Source organism: Corvus cornix, chromosome Z (genome assembly GCF_000738735.6).
Source record: "Corvus cornix cornix isolate S_Up_H32 chromosome Z, ASM73873v5, whole genome shotgun sequence".
NCBI classification, from domain to species: domain Eukaryota; kingdom Metazoa; phylum Chordata; class Aves; order Passeriformes; family Corvidae; genus Corvus; species Corvus cornix.
Genome location: NC_046357.1, coordinates 44331158 through 44345571, shown reverse-complemented (window position 1 = coordinate 44345571; position 14414 = coordinate 44331158). Strand labels below are relative to the sequence as shown.

General features: G+C 45.4%; 1 protein-coding gene across 1 annotated transcript in view; it reads right to left on the bottom strand.

Annotated features, from left to right (window-relative positions):
• Positions 1-9331, bottom strand: part of UGCG (UDP-glucose ceramide glucosyltransferase) — a 36719-nt gene extending 27388 nt beyond the window's left edge. Inside the window, exon 1 of the mRNA XM_039566949.1 lies at positions 9145-9331. Within this exon, the coding sequence (XP_039422883.1) occupies positions 9145-9242 (98 nt within the window). The 5' untranslated portion in view covers positions 9243-9331. The remainder of the gene's footprint in view (positions 1-9144) is intronic.
• Between the last annotated feature and the right edge of the window lie 5083 nt (positions 9332-14414).

Here is a 14414-nt window from a genome sequence, read left to right as displayed (position 1 = left end):
ATCCAAGTGCCTGGCTCTAACTGGGGTAACTAGATTAGGTTGCTAAGGACCAGCCAGTTTTTCCTGTTTTCAAGGACGGAGCCTCCACAAACTCTCTGGAACGCCTGTTTCAATGCTCAGCAATGAGTGTCTCCTTTGCTTTGAAATAACAGTCTTTCACTTGAATTTGCCCTTGTTGCTTTTAATCTTGTCACTAGGCACCACTGAGATGAGTCTTGGACCTCACATCCTTCATTCCTCCAAACAATCAGGTATTCACACACATTAACAGGATCCCTCCAAGCGTTCTCCAGGCAGAGTTCCAGCTCTCAGCCCCTCCTCGTGTGTCAGATGCTGCAGTCCCACCATCACCTCTGTAGCCCTAAACCAGACTTGTGCCAGCATACCCATGACTCATACTGGAGAGACCAAAACTGTGCTCTGCACTCCAGACACAGCCCTTCTGGTGCTGTGTACAACAGAAGGATCACCTTCCTCAACCTGCTAACAATGCAGCAATGGCTTTCTCTGCCAAAAGCATGCTGCTGTTCATAATCAAAGTGATGTTTGATTGGCTGATTGGCACCAATCAGCACTCACAGGTCTCTTCCTGCCAAGCTGCTGTCAAGCCTGTCAGTCTCTAGCCTGTACTGATGCACAGAGTTATTTCTGCCAGGTGCAGGACACAGGATTTTCCTGGGTTGAGCTTCATATGCTTCTTGTCAGACCATCTCTCCAGCTTGTCTGGGTCCCTCTGAACTTATCTGGTCTATTAGCCACTCTCTCCTGTTCTGTACCATCAGCAAACTTGCTTATAATGTCATATACTCCATGTCATTAATAAGATGTCAAACACAACTGGTCCCAGAAATTATTAATACCTGATGATTTTGTGCATCCCAAACTTAGCATTCCTTCAATAGTTTCCATCTTCTATCACAAACTAATATTATCATATCAATGCACTGTGCACATACAGCAAACTGTGAAAATATGTTTCAGCTTCAAGCAGGGGATGGAACTGAACCCTCAACTGGCATTTCCAGCCTAAAGCACTCCAATTTCCTTCACAGTGTTGAAAAAAATGGCTTTCACCTCTGACTCCAGGTTGTTAGAGGAGATTATCCCACTCTGCTCTGCACTGGTTCAGCCTCCCCTCAAGTACTGTCTGCAGTTTTGGGCACAAGCATATAGAAAAAAAAAAGATACAAAGCTACTAGAGATTGTCTAAAGGAGGGCCACCAGGATGGTGACGATTCTGTAGGGAAGCCTTATGAGGAGCTGCTGAGGTCACTTGGTCTGTTCAGCCCGGAGGAGACTGAGGGGAGACCTCATTAAAATTACAACTTCCTCATGAGGGAAGAGAAAGGGCAGGCACTGATCTCACCTCTGTGGTGAGCAGTAACAGGGCCCAAGGCAATGGCGTGAAGGTCAAGGAACACAGGCTGGATACTAGAAAAACGTTCTCCCACAAGGAAGCAGTCAAAGCATGAAGTCTGCCAGAGTTAAGGAAGTGTTTGGACAACACTCTCAGGCACATGGTGTGACTCTTGGGGATGTCCTGTGCAGGAACAGGAGCTGGACTTCTATGATCCTTGTGGGTCCCCTCCAGCTCAGGATATTCTGTTTATTCTGACCTCTGCATTCCCACACCCTATCATTTTCCTGTCTTCCTCCCCAGTAACCACTTGACTTCCAATCTTTGCCTTGCTCTCTTTCAGATTTGCCTCTGCTACAATGTTGTTCTCCATTTACTGAAACCATACAACCCATACAACATAAAGTTGTACGCATGTAACACTTGTGGCAAACACCTTCGGGTTTCTGCATAAAGCAGGGCCTATCATCAATGCACAGATTATGGGAGACAGGGTTACTGACGGAAAAAGCAGGAAGATTAAACGTCACGTCAGACCAAACAGAAGCCTCAGATAACTTTCCAACTTTTCATGCCTCTCCAATGTCCCAGTTTATGATCAAACACCTAAGTATTTCTTTTGCTTGCTTTTAACCCTTGAAGAACTTTTGCAAAAAGACGCTGCTAATCAGATCGTGAATTTGCTCTGTTCCCTGTTGCACACATTCAAGATCACAGACAACAATCTGTTGTTAGTCACCAACACTTTACATCATCCTTGTCATCAGCTACGTAACTGGAAAAACTATTTACCTTGAGGTAGACAACCTGCATAAAACATTTAAGTGTAAGTTGTTCAAGTTGAATAAAGGTTCCTTTAAGTCACATATCCAAGAACAGACACGGCATTCTGCATGTGCTAGACATCTTCCCACCACTTCCTAGAGAAGCTCTACTACAATCACACTTTGCAGTTCTCCAGGTTTGGTTATCAACAGGAGGCAAGGGTATCTCTCATCTCATAAAGGAGTATTTGGATTATCTCCATCAGAGTCTACCAAAATGTTTGTTCACTTATGCTTGGTAACACTTGATAGTAACAGGAGAGTTCTCTAAACATTGCCTTTTAAATTAGTATACACTACAATCTACCTGGCTCCTATCTGCAACAGGATGTGTCTGCAGCAGTTCCACAAAACAAAAAAAATGCAACTTGATGATGGCTAATTGAGTAACTACTGCTGCTCTTAACAGGTACCCTACCCAAGCTATTGCCAGACACTGGAAAACCTAAGAAAGTCCAAAAAAGGAGAGAGTCCCACCAACAAACAAAAAGGCAAAAATGAGATGACAGTGAGAAACAGAGAGATTAGAGCAGGATAAACCTGGACACAAATTAAAGACTGAGCAGCAAGAGAGGGTCAATGAGGAAAAAAAAAAGGGTTGACGAGACAAACAAACAGAGAAATAAAGAGACATAAAACTGTTATTTTCTTAAGAATTCAGTGTCACAATTACTATGCAATAAGAGATTATTAACCAAAATATCAAAATTACTTCACATAAAAAAGGCAGAAGTTAAGCATCATATATGTGGAAGTTTTTGTTTAGGTTTAGAAGCCATGTTTAAGAAGTCCTTCAGTGTTGCAGAAGTACCTCTGGAAACTTGAGTTTAATGCATCTGTGCAAACTGGATTTCCTCCTTGTGCCCACAAACACTACAGTAAGGCTATTAATTACTTCTAGTTTCGTCTGGGTTTTTTATTACATGTATACATTTATGAAAAGTCTTGATTTTCACTCAGCAGACAAGGCCCAGTTACACCCAAATGCCACATAAATGCAGAATTCATTATTTCTTCATTGACTACTGTAACTAAAAGCTTTTAAAAAGAATTTGTCTAAAAACAGCAGTATGTTTATCAATTAAGTGACACGCAGTACCCTTCCCACTTACACCTGGGAACCAAGACAATGAGCAACCTCAATATCAACTTACTGTGGCTGCCTTAAAGTGATTTCCATTAAGTGCTAGAATTAGAATTGCCACTGACAACTGGGACAAGAACAATGAAGACTCAAAGCCAGAACATGACTTCACATGAGTTCAGGTTTTTTGACCAGATAACTACAAATGGAAAGACAAATAAATAGCTTAAAAGAGTTACCAAACATTATCTAATGTCTTTAATATCTTTATTGGGGACCCAGACAACAGGATCAAGTGCACAGTACATTCATAATGACACTAAATTGGCCAGGAATACTGATTTGCTGGAGGGTAGGAAGACTCTGGAGAGGGATCTGGATCGATAGGCCAGGACCAGTTGTTAAGTGGTGTTCCACTAGGGTGGAGGTGATGGGGGGTGTGAGTGAGCTGCTGTGGGTGCTTAATTGCTATCTGCATTTAAGCCATGACAGTGGCTCAACAAGGTGAGCTGCTGGGTCCTGCACTTTGGCCACAACAACCCCATCCAGTGCTACAAGCTGGGGGCAGAGCAGCTGGAAAGCTGCCCAGTAGAAAAGGACCTGGAGGTCCTGATCAACACCTGCCTGAACATGAGCCAGCCATGAGTCCAGGAGGCCAAGAAAGCCAATGGAATCCTGGCTTATATCAGCAACAGTGTGGCCAGCAGGACCAGGGCAGTGATTGTCCCTCTTCACTTGGCACTGGTGGCCACACCAGTGAATCCTGTATTCAGTTTTGGGCCCCTCACAACAAGGAAGACATTGAGGTGCTGGAGCATGTCTAGAGAAGGGCAATGAAGCTGAAGAAGGGTCTAGAGAGTAAGTCCTGTGAGAAGCAGCTGAAGAAAATGGGGTTGTTCAGCCTGGAAAAAAGGAGGCTCAGGGGAGAGTCCTTATCACTCTCTACAACTCCCTGAAAGGAGGGTGTAGCCAGGTGGGGGTCAGTGTCTCCTTCTAGGCAACTACTGACAGAACAAGTGGACATGGCTTCAAGCTCTGTCAGGGGAAGTTCAGGCTGGGTATCAGGAAGAATTTCTTCACAGAAGGGGTTGTCAAGCATTGGAATGGACTGCCCAGGGAGGCTGTGGAGTCACCTTCCCCAGGGGTATTCAAGAAACGACTGGACATAGCACTTGGTGCTAAGGCTTAATTGATAAGATGGTGATCAGTCAAAGGTTGGAATCAATGATCTTGGAGGTCTTTTCCAACCTAAATGTTTCCAACCAAAATGTTTCAAACCCACTGAAATTAGAGGGAAGAAGTGTCAAGAACCAGATTTTGCAAATGCAGTATGGAAGAACAGTACCTTAGCTTTGAGCTACAACTACTACAACTTTGAAAGCAATCACAGCATGAACCAATGCAAAAGAAATATTGTCTGGACCTTAATCTTAACAACTGCTGAAAGCATTTCAAGACAAAAAAACTTACTTTCTTGAATAACTCCCTTTGCCTACTTAATTCACACATTCTAAGTCTTTTGCTAAATCAAACTTTTTAAATACCAATAGAAAACCACAGAAGGATGACTGTCTAGTCCACAACAGCTTTACTGATATGTCACAACATTATCTTAGTACTCTAGTGGCACAGAGGAGACCTTACAGTTCAGCAATAGAGCATGGCTAGACACAGTGCAGACTGAGTACAAGCAGTACCTCAACGACTTTTAAAAAGTTAAACTAACAATACTGTCTGTAAAGAGAAAACAGGAAGACTAATTAGTTTCATCTTTCTTATTTCCTGTAACAGGACCAATGTATTATTCAGTATATGCCAAGTATCACCTAATTCTATTCTATTACTGCATCCCCCCACTGACATAAAAAAGCAGTTTCTGCCCATAAGTGAAGACCCCTTCATACCTCAGGGGTCTAGGAAAGGGTGCAGTGTGCTGTGTTTGCCATCCAGGATAAAACTAGTCTCTGTGAGACAAAGGGCACTAGTAACAGTGCCCAGCCACCAGAGTTCTCAGGGCATAACACTAACAGTCACCTTTTATCTGGGGTCCTTTCCCCGTAAACATGCTCCAGCATTCAAAGCAAATACAGTTGATCACCTCCTCCACTATCCTGCTTGCAGGACCAGGCCACTCCTCCACATACAACTCCATTAGACAACCCCCCAGCCCTCCTCCCTTGCACAGGGCAACGCTAACACGTGGCACAGGCTCCAAACTCACCGGCACACTGCCCTCTCTAGCCATCAGCTACATCCCATCAGCTACAGTTTTCCAGCACCACCACAGTCACTGCAAGGACAGTTCCCTGGGATGGCTGCTTTAGTGTCCATCATTTCTTTATTTTCACTTCAAAGAGCAGCTGTGCAGTCACACTATGGGGAGCTGCGATCCTTTCTCCTCGGATCTGCTGAATCACTGTAACCAGGGCACCTCCATCACAACAGCCTGTGAACCCAGAACAATTTGCAATTTGGTCACCTCAGTGCTACCATCTGCTCACCTCCAACCACGGGCCACTGTTTTGCACTGAACACTAAACACCCCTGTTGCCATCAGCCCATTACTCTGTCAAAGACAGCTCCCAACTCTGGCCCTGCTGAGTTGGCGATTCCAGAACCCTGCTGGAAGCAGACTTTTCTTCAGGAGCCTCAGAGGCTGAGACTGGATAACTCCAGTTCTCACACCGTCCCCCCCCCCCGCCAAGTTTTCTGCCTGTTAACACACAATTTTTACATATACTTGTAACACAAATTCCCATTTACAAAAAATACAACTCCTTCCAGATTTCACACCACTGCAAACACTCTAGATGCAGGCCATACCAGGTCCAGCTGTTGCCTGCATTCCCCTCCAATTACTGTCACAGGCAAAATTGCCTCAACTCAGGCAATTCTATTTAAATTATTGGCAATTATCAGGCAACTAATTATCCATTTGGGTATTGAGGCAAAAAGAGAAACAACCTAACCTTCAGGGAAGGGCCTTTTGCCCTCCTTCCCCAGGCTCTGCTTCAGAAAGAAACATTTTCCCCCTCACCCTCCTATTTGAATTACTCATTTGCATTGCTCCTTACACCCGGTCCCTCCCCAGCCCTTCAGCAAGATGACACAAGAGGCAAGGTTCAGCACATAATGCTTTTTCTGCCATGCCTTACTTCTTACTCATTTTCCTCCACTGCTCGTTGTGCCTTAAACTGCTACTCTGCTCTAGCAGGTGTAATTGCTCAGGAGTGACTTATGTACAGGTTGCAATCCCTTTGGCAGAGTCTGTGCCCCAATATGGGCCTGCCATAGGCTGCAGGCTCCTCAGGAAAGAGTCAACCATGGGACTGCAGCCCCTCAGGGAGTCTCTACCCCAGCACAGGCTGCCCACAGGTCCCTTCAATGGTGCCTTACCTGCAGCTCAGAGTGCACTCAGGAGTGCCCCTGTCCTACTGTTGCCTTCACAGCAGGCCGTCCCTTTGAGGGGATAGCTCTTGTGGCACTGACTGCCCAAAAGTGTACTCTTCCCTCTATCTCTTCCCTGTTCTTTCTTCTCACATCTCTTCGCATATCTCATCCTTCTTCCTCCTGTTCGTCCTCTTGCACGTCTTCCCCATTTGTGTCTCCTGCCCATTACAGTTGTCACTTATTCTTGAAAGATTTATGAGCAGTAGCACCACACACACTCACTTGACAGGCTGAGATTTAAGCATGCAATGGACTGTTTTAATCAGCTTTAAAGCTGACCAAAATCAGCCATGACCAAAGTAGTCTCTTCCCCCACTAAGCACCCTTTCTGTCCCCCTGTACTGAAATCCTGCCATTTGTGTCCAAGATAACCCACACAGGTAGTTTTCAAGAAGTTAATTATCCAAGTGAATATAAGATCTAAGGGTAACTGAACTACAGTAGAAGAGAATAAAACCATTAGAGCTTATAAGTGATTTCACATTTTAAACAAACATAAAAAATAAAAACAAGAGAAGAAGAAGCAAATCTTCAGTATGCATGAATTCAACTCAGGAAGTGTGGACGGCATGAGTGAAGAGTGGTGGATTGAGAACTGGCTGAACAGCGGATCCCAGAGGTCATAATCAGGGTCCAGTTGGAGGCCTGTTCCTAGCGGTGTCTCCCAAGGTTCAGTACTGGGCCCAGTCTTGTTTAACTTATTCATCAATGACTTGGATGAAGGGGCAGAGGGCTCCTCAGCAGTGTCACTGACACTGTAAAGCTGGGATGAGTGGCCAATACCCCAGGGTACTGTGCAGCCCTTCAGAAGGACCTTGACAGGCTGGAGAGATGGGAGGGGAGGAACCTTCTGAAATTCAGCAAAGGCAAATGCAGGGTCCTGCACCTGGGGAGGAACAAGCCCAGGCACCAGCACAGGCTGGGGGTGACCTGCTGGAAAGCAGCTCAGTGGAGCTCTGGTGGACAACAAGCTCTCCATGAGCCAGCAGTGTGCCCTGGTGGCCAAGAAGGCCAGTGACATCCTGGGCTGCATTAAGAGGAGCATTGCCAGCAGGGCAAGAGAGGTGATCCTGCTCCTCTAATCAGCCCTGGTGAGCCTCACCTGCAGTGCTGTGTCCAGTTCTGGGCTCCCCAGTAAAAGAGAGACAAAAGAGAATGTCCAGCAGAGAACTATGAAGATGATTAAGGGACTGGAGCATCTTTCATATGAGGAAAGGCTGAGGGAGCTGGGCCTGTTCAGCCTTGAGAAGAGACGACTGAGAGGGGACCCCATCAGTGTCTATGAGTATCTGAAGGGAGGTGTCAAGAGAATGGAGCCAGGCTCTTCTCCGTGATGCCCAGAAATAGGACAAAAGGCAGAAACTGATGCACAGAGGTTCCACCTCAACACAAGGAAGGACTTCTTTACTGTGCAGGTGACTGAGCACTGGAACAGATTGCCCAGAGAGGTTGCAGAGTCTCCCTCACTGGAGATATTCAGGAACCCTCTGGACAGTCCTCTGCCATGTGCTTTAGGATGAACATGGATGGATGGACCAGGTCATCTACTGTGGTCCTTTCCAACCTGACCAATTCTGTGAGCTTTATCACAGGTACCTATCAGATGCAGTAGAGCAGCAAGAAAGGAGAATAGATAAGCACAAGGAAAGCAAACAGAAAATCAGGTATTTCTAATCCTAGTAGTGACGCAAGAGGGCCTTTTACTTAAGAGAGCAAAACGACTATCTACAAAGAGATGCATTCTTAATCCTTTCCCCACATACCCACAGAAAATTCCTCTGCCAGGTTCTATCTGCCTTGTCAGTCACTAAAATGCAAACACTGCTCACAAACTCTAAAGGTATTTTTACTTGGACTTATCCAAGAAGGATCTGACTCACTATATATACTTGTTTTACTAGTACTGTCATTATTTCTCAATACAAAAAAGAAGTGTGCTTATGGCTGGCACAGAGTACTGTGTTCTTACAGTTGTTCAGTCGTACAGCGGTTGCAGAGTCAAACATTACACATTTTGTAAGTCCTGTGTACTCTGGTCTCTCACAACCACCGGGAAAGCCACGCTTTACAGGTGTATACAGGCACACAACAAACCCCAAGCCTACCCCAGCAGCACTAAAGGCAAAGGAGCAAAGATCACGGCACAGAGCAGAAGGCAGAAACCCAGAGGGCAGTTTTTACCCGAAGACCGACGGCAGGGACACAGCTGTGCCCTGAGCACGGCCAGCCCGAACCCCAGGTGTCTGGGGTGGGTCTGCGGGAGGCACACCGGAGGGAGGCAGGCGGACCCCCGGGCTGACACCCAGGGGCAGAGGAGCCGCCGGCCCGGGGCGGAGGCGGCGCGGCAGACGGGGCCCGCTGCCCCGGGCGCGATGGCGGGTGGGTGACGGAACAACGCCGGCGCCATCCCCCCGCACCCCGGCGCTTACGTGTAGATGATGGACATGAAGTGCATGAGCCAGAGCACGACGAAGAGGATGAGCCCGAAGATGGCGAGCCCCTCCGAGGCCAGGGCCAGCACCGCCATCCCCGGGGGGCGCGGCGGCCCGAGCAGGAGCCGGCGGCGGAGCGGAGCGGAGCGGAGCGGAGCGAGGCGGGGGCACGGGCGGCCCGAGGGCGGCGGTTGCCGCGGGCGGGCTCTGGGGCGGCTCTGGAGGCGCCGCTGCTGCTCCGCACCGGCCTGCGCGCGGCAGCCGCTGCGCACCGAGAGCCGCCGCCGCCGCCTTTCTGTCAGCGCAGGAGGCGGGGCGGGCGGGCACATCCGTTACCGGCCCGGCCCCCGCCCGCCGCCGCCGCCGCCGCCTGACCTTGGGTCCAGCCCCCTCGGCCGCCGAGGGAGGCGTGGGGCTGCGGCGGCAGGCGAGAGCGGTGCTGCCCGCCCGCCCGGTCCGGCCGCCGGGGAGGGGTGTGGGCGCGGCAGAGGGCTGGCTCCGTGTCGTCCAACTTTGGTGTTGGCCGCTGAGGAGAGCGCAGCCCCTTATCCACAGAGGTGGGGATCGGGGGTAGCCGGATATTGCCGTTGTTGCCGAGCATCTCTGAGAAGAGACTGCGGGAGCTGGGCCCGTTCAGTCTGGAAAAGAGAAGACTGAGAGTGGATCTCATTAATGCATATAAATACCTCAAAGGTGGATGGCAAGACCAAGGTGCCAGAATCTTTTCAGCGAGGCCCAGCAACAGGACACGGAACAACGGTCATAAACTAAATCAGAAGTTTCACCAAGAAGTTCCCCGCAAAGTGAGAAAGAACTTCTTTACACAGGCAGAGCACTGGCACAGGCTACCCAAGGAGGTCCTGGAGTCTCCCTGTCCCGAGCCATTCCAAACCCACCTGCACGTGTTCCTGGTTCACCTGTTCTAGGTGACCCTGCCCTGGCAGGGGGGTTAGACGGGATGATCTCCACAGGTCTCGTCCAACACTAACTGCTTTGTGATTCTCAGATCTAGTACGGGGGGGCTGACATAGGGCTGCATGGCCTTTGTTATTTTTCTGTATTGCTTTTGAGTCTGAACATTTTCTTGGTGATGTTGAATGCTGCAGGATGGGATTGCTATTTCTAGCATAGGTGTGCACCTGTGAGTTGCTGGCAGTGCTGACCTCTGTGAGTCAGAGCAGCTGCTCCAAGGACTGGGGCAATTCGAGCAGTCATACTGCTGTCTGTGGAGGCCCAGCAGTGCTAAAGCAACCTGGTGGCTACTAGCCTTGGCTACGTTTGGGTTAGTGCCCAGTTAATGAAAGAGTCAGTTGCTCATTACTAATCCTCTGAGCCAACTATTCTTGCCTTTATTTCGTTACAGGGTTTATGGCAATTCCTATTACTGTGATGTGGCTTTCTTTTTGAGGGGGTTCATGTGAAGAAACCTCCCATGACTTCTGCTCTCTTTTACAGTTCAGCATTTTAGATCTGGGGTCAGAAATGCCAATTTTATCTTTCTTTGCTTATTGTGTAGTAGGCAAACATGCATTGCATTAACTGTTTTAAATTCAACCCCATTAATCTGGGGTATGCTGTGGGAGGATAAAATGACTTGACCAGCTGTGCCTGCATACTGAGCTTGCCAGAAGAAGCATAGCCATACATAAGAGACTATGTTTACCTGTACATGAGAAGGTCTACTTTTTCTCAGGATTCTTGACCAATAACACAAGCTGAATATTGCAGTATATGCATGTTTTCTAATAGGTTTTTTCCTCCACAGCTCTCTCTTATTAATGTAAGTAAAGGAGGTAAACTGCTACAAACTCAGTTGTGGTTTTGAAAAGTATTCTAGTCACCACAATAACTGTAGAAAGCTTGGTTTTCAAGGTAGCTCTAGCTGTATATGAGAAGTTAGGAGGTAACAATTTAAAGGCAGCTTACTGTCAGAAAAGATGGGATCTCACCTGGTGAGGATTTGACCAAATTAAAAGTATAATTTAAAACTAAAAGTGAAAAGCTACTAATAACTGGTAATAACAGGTGACGTGTCAGTCCATTCTAGAGCCAACACTGCCTGGGTAGTCTGTTAGTTCCTGGTTAATGTTAGTTTCCACATAAATCATGAGGCCAGCAACATGCCTTTTCACTGGCTTCAGTGATTTCATTATAACTTCCTTAAAAATAACTTTTCAAGTAAAACAAATTACCTTAATTTTCAACTTCCCCTATTGTGTTTGTATGTCATTTGTAACTGAAAGTGGCAGGTTTTTTTCTATTCGTTCCTGCATTTAGAGTTTAATGATCACATTTATATTGATTTAAGATTGCCTCAATGAGCTTTGTAGGCATTTTTTAGCCATGATTTGAATTGCCATGCTCAATATTGGCACAGTCACAATACCAGTTCAGCCAGAGAATTATGAGCTGATACATATGAATTGTTGGAATAGAGCTCATATAACCCTTACTTGGTTGGCTTGTGTGTCTCTTCCAAGGGAGAAACAGCCTATGCAAAAGAGTATCTTGACTTAAAATATGGCAGTACAGGGAATTGAGGAAGATTGAGGGCCTGTCTCCAGTAGTCTGTAAAGCAAATAATCACAGTTTATTAAACTGAAGCAGTAAAGATTATTCTTTGTCCTAGAAGGTGTTTGCCTGGGAGATTAGATTGAATGGCTGCTTATTGTGCAATAGGTAGGGTTAATGGTTCCATGCAAACAAACTTTGTTGAGGCTTCTTCATAAATAAAACGAGTAAAGGTACTGATTCCAATACTTCAGCAAACCATGCAGATGAATGAGCAGTCCTCAAGCAATGTTACATGGGAAAACACTAAGCTAGCATAAATAACTTTGTTTAGAAAAGGATCCACCTTTCTGCCATCCCCTCTGGGATGTCATTTTGCACTCTGGTTGTATGGGGAGGGAGAACTCTCTCATGAGGTGTTTAAGGTAAAAAGCTGCAGCACTCAGCGTTCAAGTTGATACCTGGTTTAAAAGCAGAAGCTTCAATGTACTTTCAGGATTGTAATGGAGGAAAATCAAGTATGGTAAGGCCTTCAGCCTGAGCAACTTCTCTAATCAAACCTACTGCCACATGGATTCTTTCAGCGGGTATATTAAGGTTAGTGGGGGAGCAAAGAGTGAAGGTTCCCTGAAGCATGGGGCCACCTGGAGTTGTGACAGTTCAGTAGCAGGGACATTACATTTGGTCTCCTGTCTGTTAGTGTGGAGTGCAACAATTCACAGAGAGCAGTGTTCTTTAGGTAGTGCCAATCTGCCTCCTCAAAGGTGCCTCATTATGCCTTGGGGCATGATACACCCTGGTGTTTTAATCAAGTGCTTGGGACTTAATGCAAATGTGTCCTATGCTTAAATTAAAAACAAAATTAGCCCTCCCATGTGCTATAAAGCTGCAGTTCTTTGTTCATTCATCATTTTTCCAAAATATTGATTAACAGTGTTTGAGTGTAGTTTGTTGCAGACTGAAAAAGATTCATTTAATAGAAATCTCCTTCATAAAGGCCCTAAGTGGCCTAGATATGAGACTTGTTCCAAACGGCAAAGGTGATGCAATATAAACACTCATGTAATTTTGAACTGATAGAACAGGATAAATATAATTAGATAGTTAACAAAGGAACAATAGTGGATTAACCTGTAGTGATACTGGTATTAATGCTGAGAAGGCTGTGAAAAACAAAATCACAAAAGTTTCTCTTACTAGTGTATCTGAGAAAGCTTTTAACCATATACAAACCTCCCAGTTTTCTTCTCAACCATCAGTTTCTGTTGAAAACCATTGCTTACATAAGCTTTATAGAGAGAAAACTGATCTAAGTATCCATCCTCAGATGGCAAGACAGTTCGTCACCTGGATTGCAATTAAAATTGTATTTAAAATCTGCTGAAATGCTGTTTCAGAATTTGTATTAGTGTTTCCAAGTACATATTTTCCAGTTCACTTTACTATTACTGTTGCTGTTTAGAATGGTATCACTGAGGTTCTGGGCAAATAGAAGGCAAGGACAAATTTGCTTTCTCTTGCTTATGTGCCATCCTCTTTATGAAAATATAAAAATAAGGGGACAGAGTGGAAGTTCTCTCTTTGTGTGATTAGATCCATCAATGCATCTGTACTCTGAAACCGCTTCATAAAATACCTTATTATAAAGGAATATGAGCTGGTAAGGATTGTGTGTCTTTGAAACGTGGTTTTAGTACTTTAAACTCTGAAATGTCTGACTTCTTTTATTAAAAATCCACTTTTGTTCCTTATTTTAAATTAAATTGAAGAAATCTCTGTATTACAGCTCTGCATGTTTGTTATTATATAAATACCCTGTCTTTCATCTTCCTCTTGTTTAAATGTTTAGATTATGAAACAAGAATGCAGTTGGATTTGATACAGAAATCTATGCAATTGCTCCCTGCTTGTTAGCCTCCATGCCTAAGTGAGTTCAGAACTTTATTTAAGTCCTAGAGCACTTGTAAATATAAAAGTCTGTCTAGTAGGGGCAAGAGAGAGAGACCAGTAAGAGACAGTTCTGCCAGTATCCTCTTTATCTGGCAGCAACAAGCTATCTGATCAGCATATGTGAAGTGGCCTGTGAGGTTTAAGAAATGTAGTTCTAGGCTAGCCATAACACAGTCTTTCTCTCATCTCAAAAAACTGAACCCCAGAAAAATTAGACACCAGAGCTCTTATGCCCAAGGATTGAAAAAGTTAATGCTACAGGCTGCAGTGAAACCTCAAAGTACAAATCCAGAAGGAATAAAGCCTCAGTATTTTTGGTCTTCAGAAATCATTTTGTAATAGAACATAAAAGCAGGGGTTTTTTAAAATATCAAACAATAATGCTTCAGGTACATGTATTTTTCTTGACAAATTGATCCAGGCTGATTAACCTATAAACCTCCCAAGTATTGCTGTTGGAAATAATTATGCTTATGCACTCAGCATTAAATTGTGGAATACTTGGAGAATAATTACATTTAGAAAGCCAAGGTACATAATTTCACAGTCACAGGATAGCTGAGTTTGGAATAGACCTCTGCAGATCCTTTATTCCAGCTTACTGCTTCAGCAGGTCATCGAGAGTAATTTCCTGAGTTTGGAATCAGTCTCCGTCTTCATTACTCCCCCTGATGGGGCATTTGTGCATGTTGGTAACATTTCCCCGAGCCTTCTGCAGGTTGAACAATCCACCTCTTTTGTCACTCCTCATATGTCAGATGCTCCAGACTCTGTCATCCTTGTGACCCTCAGCTGGTCTGTTTCCA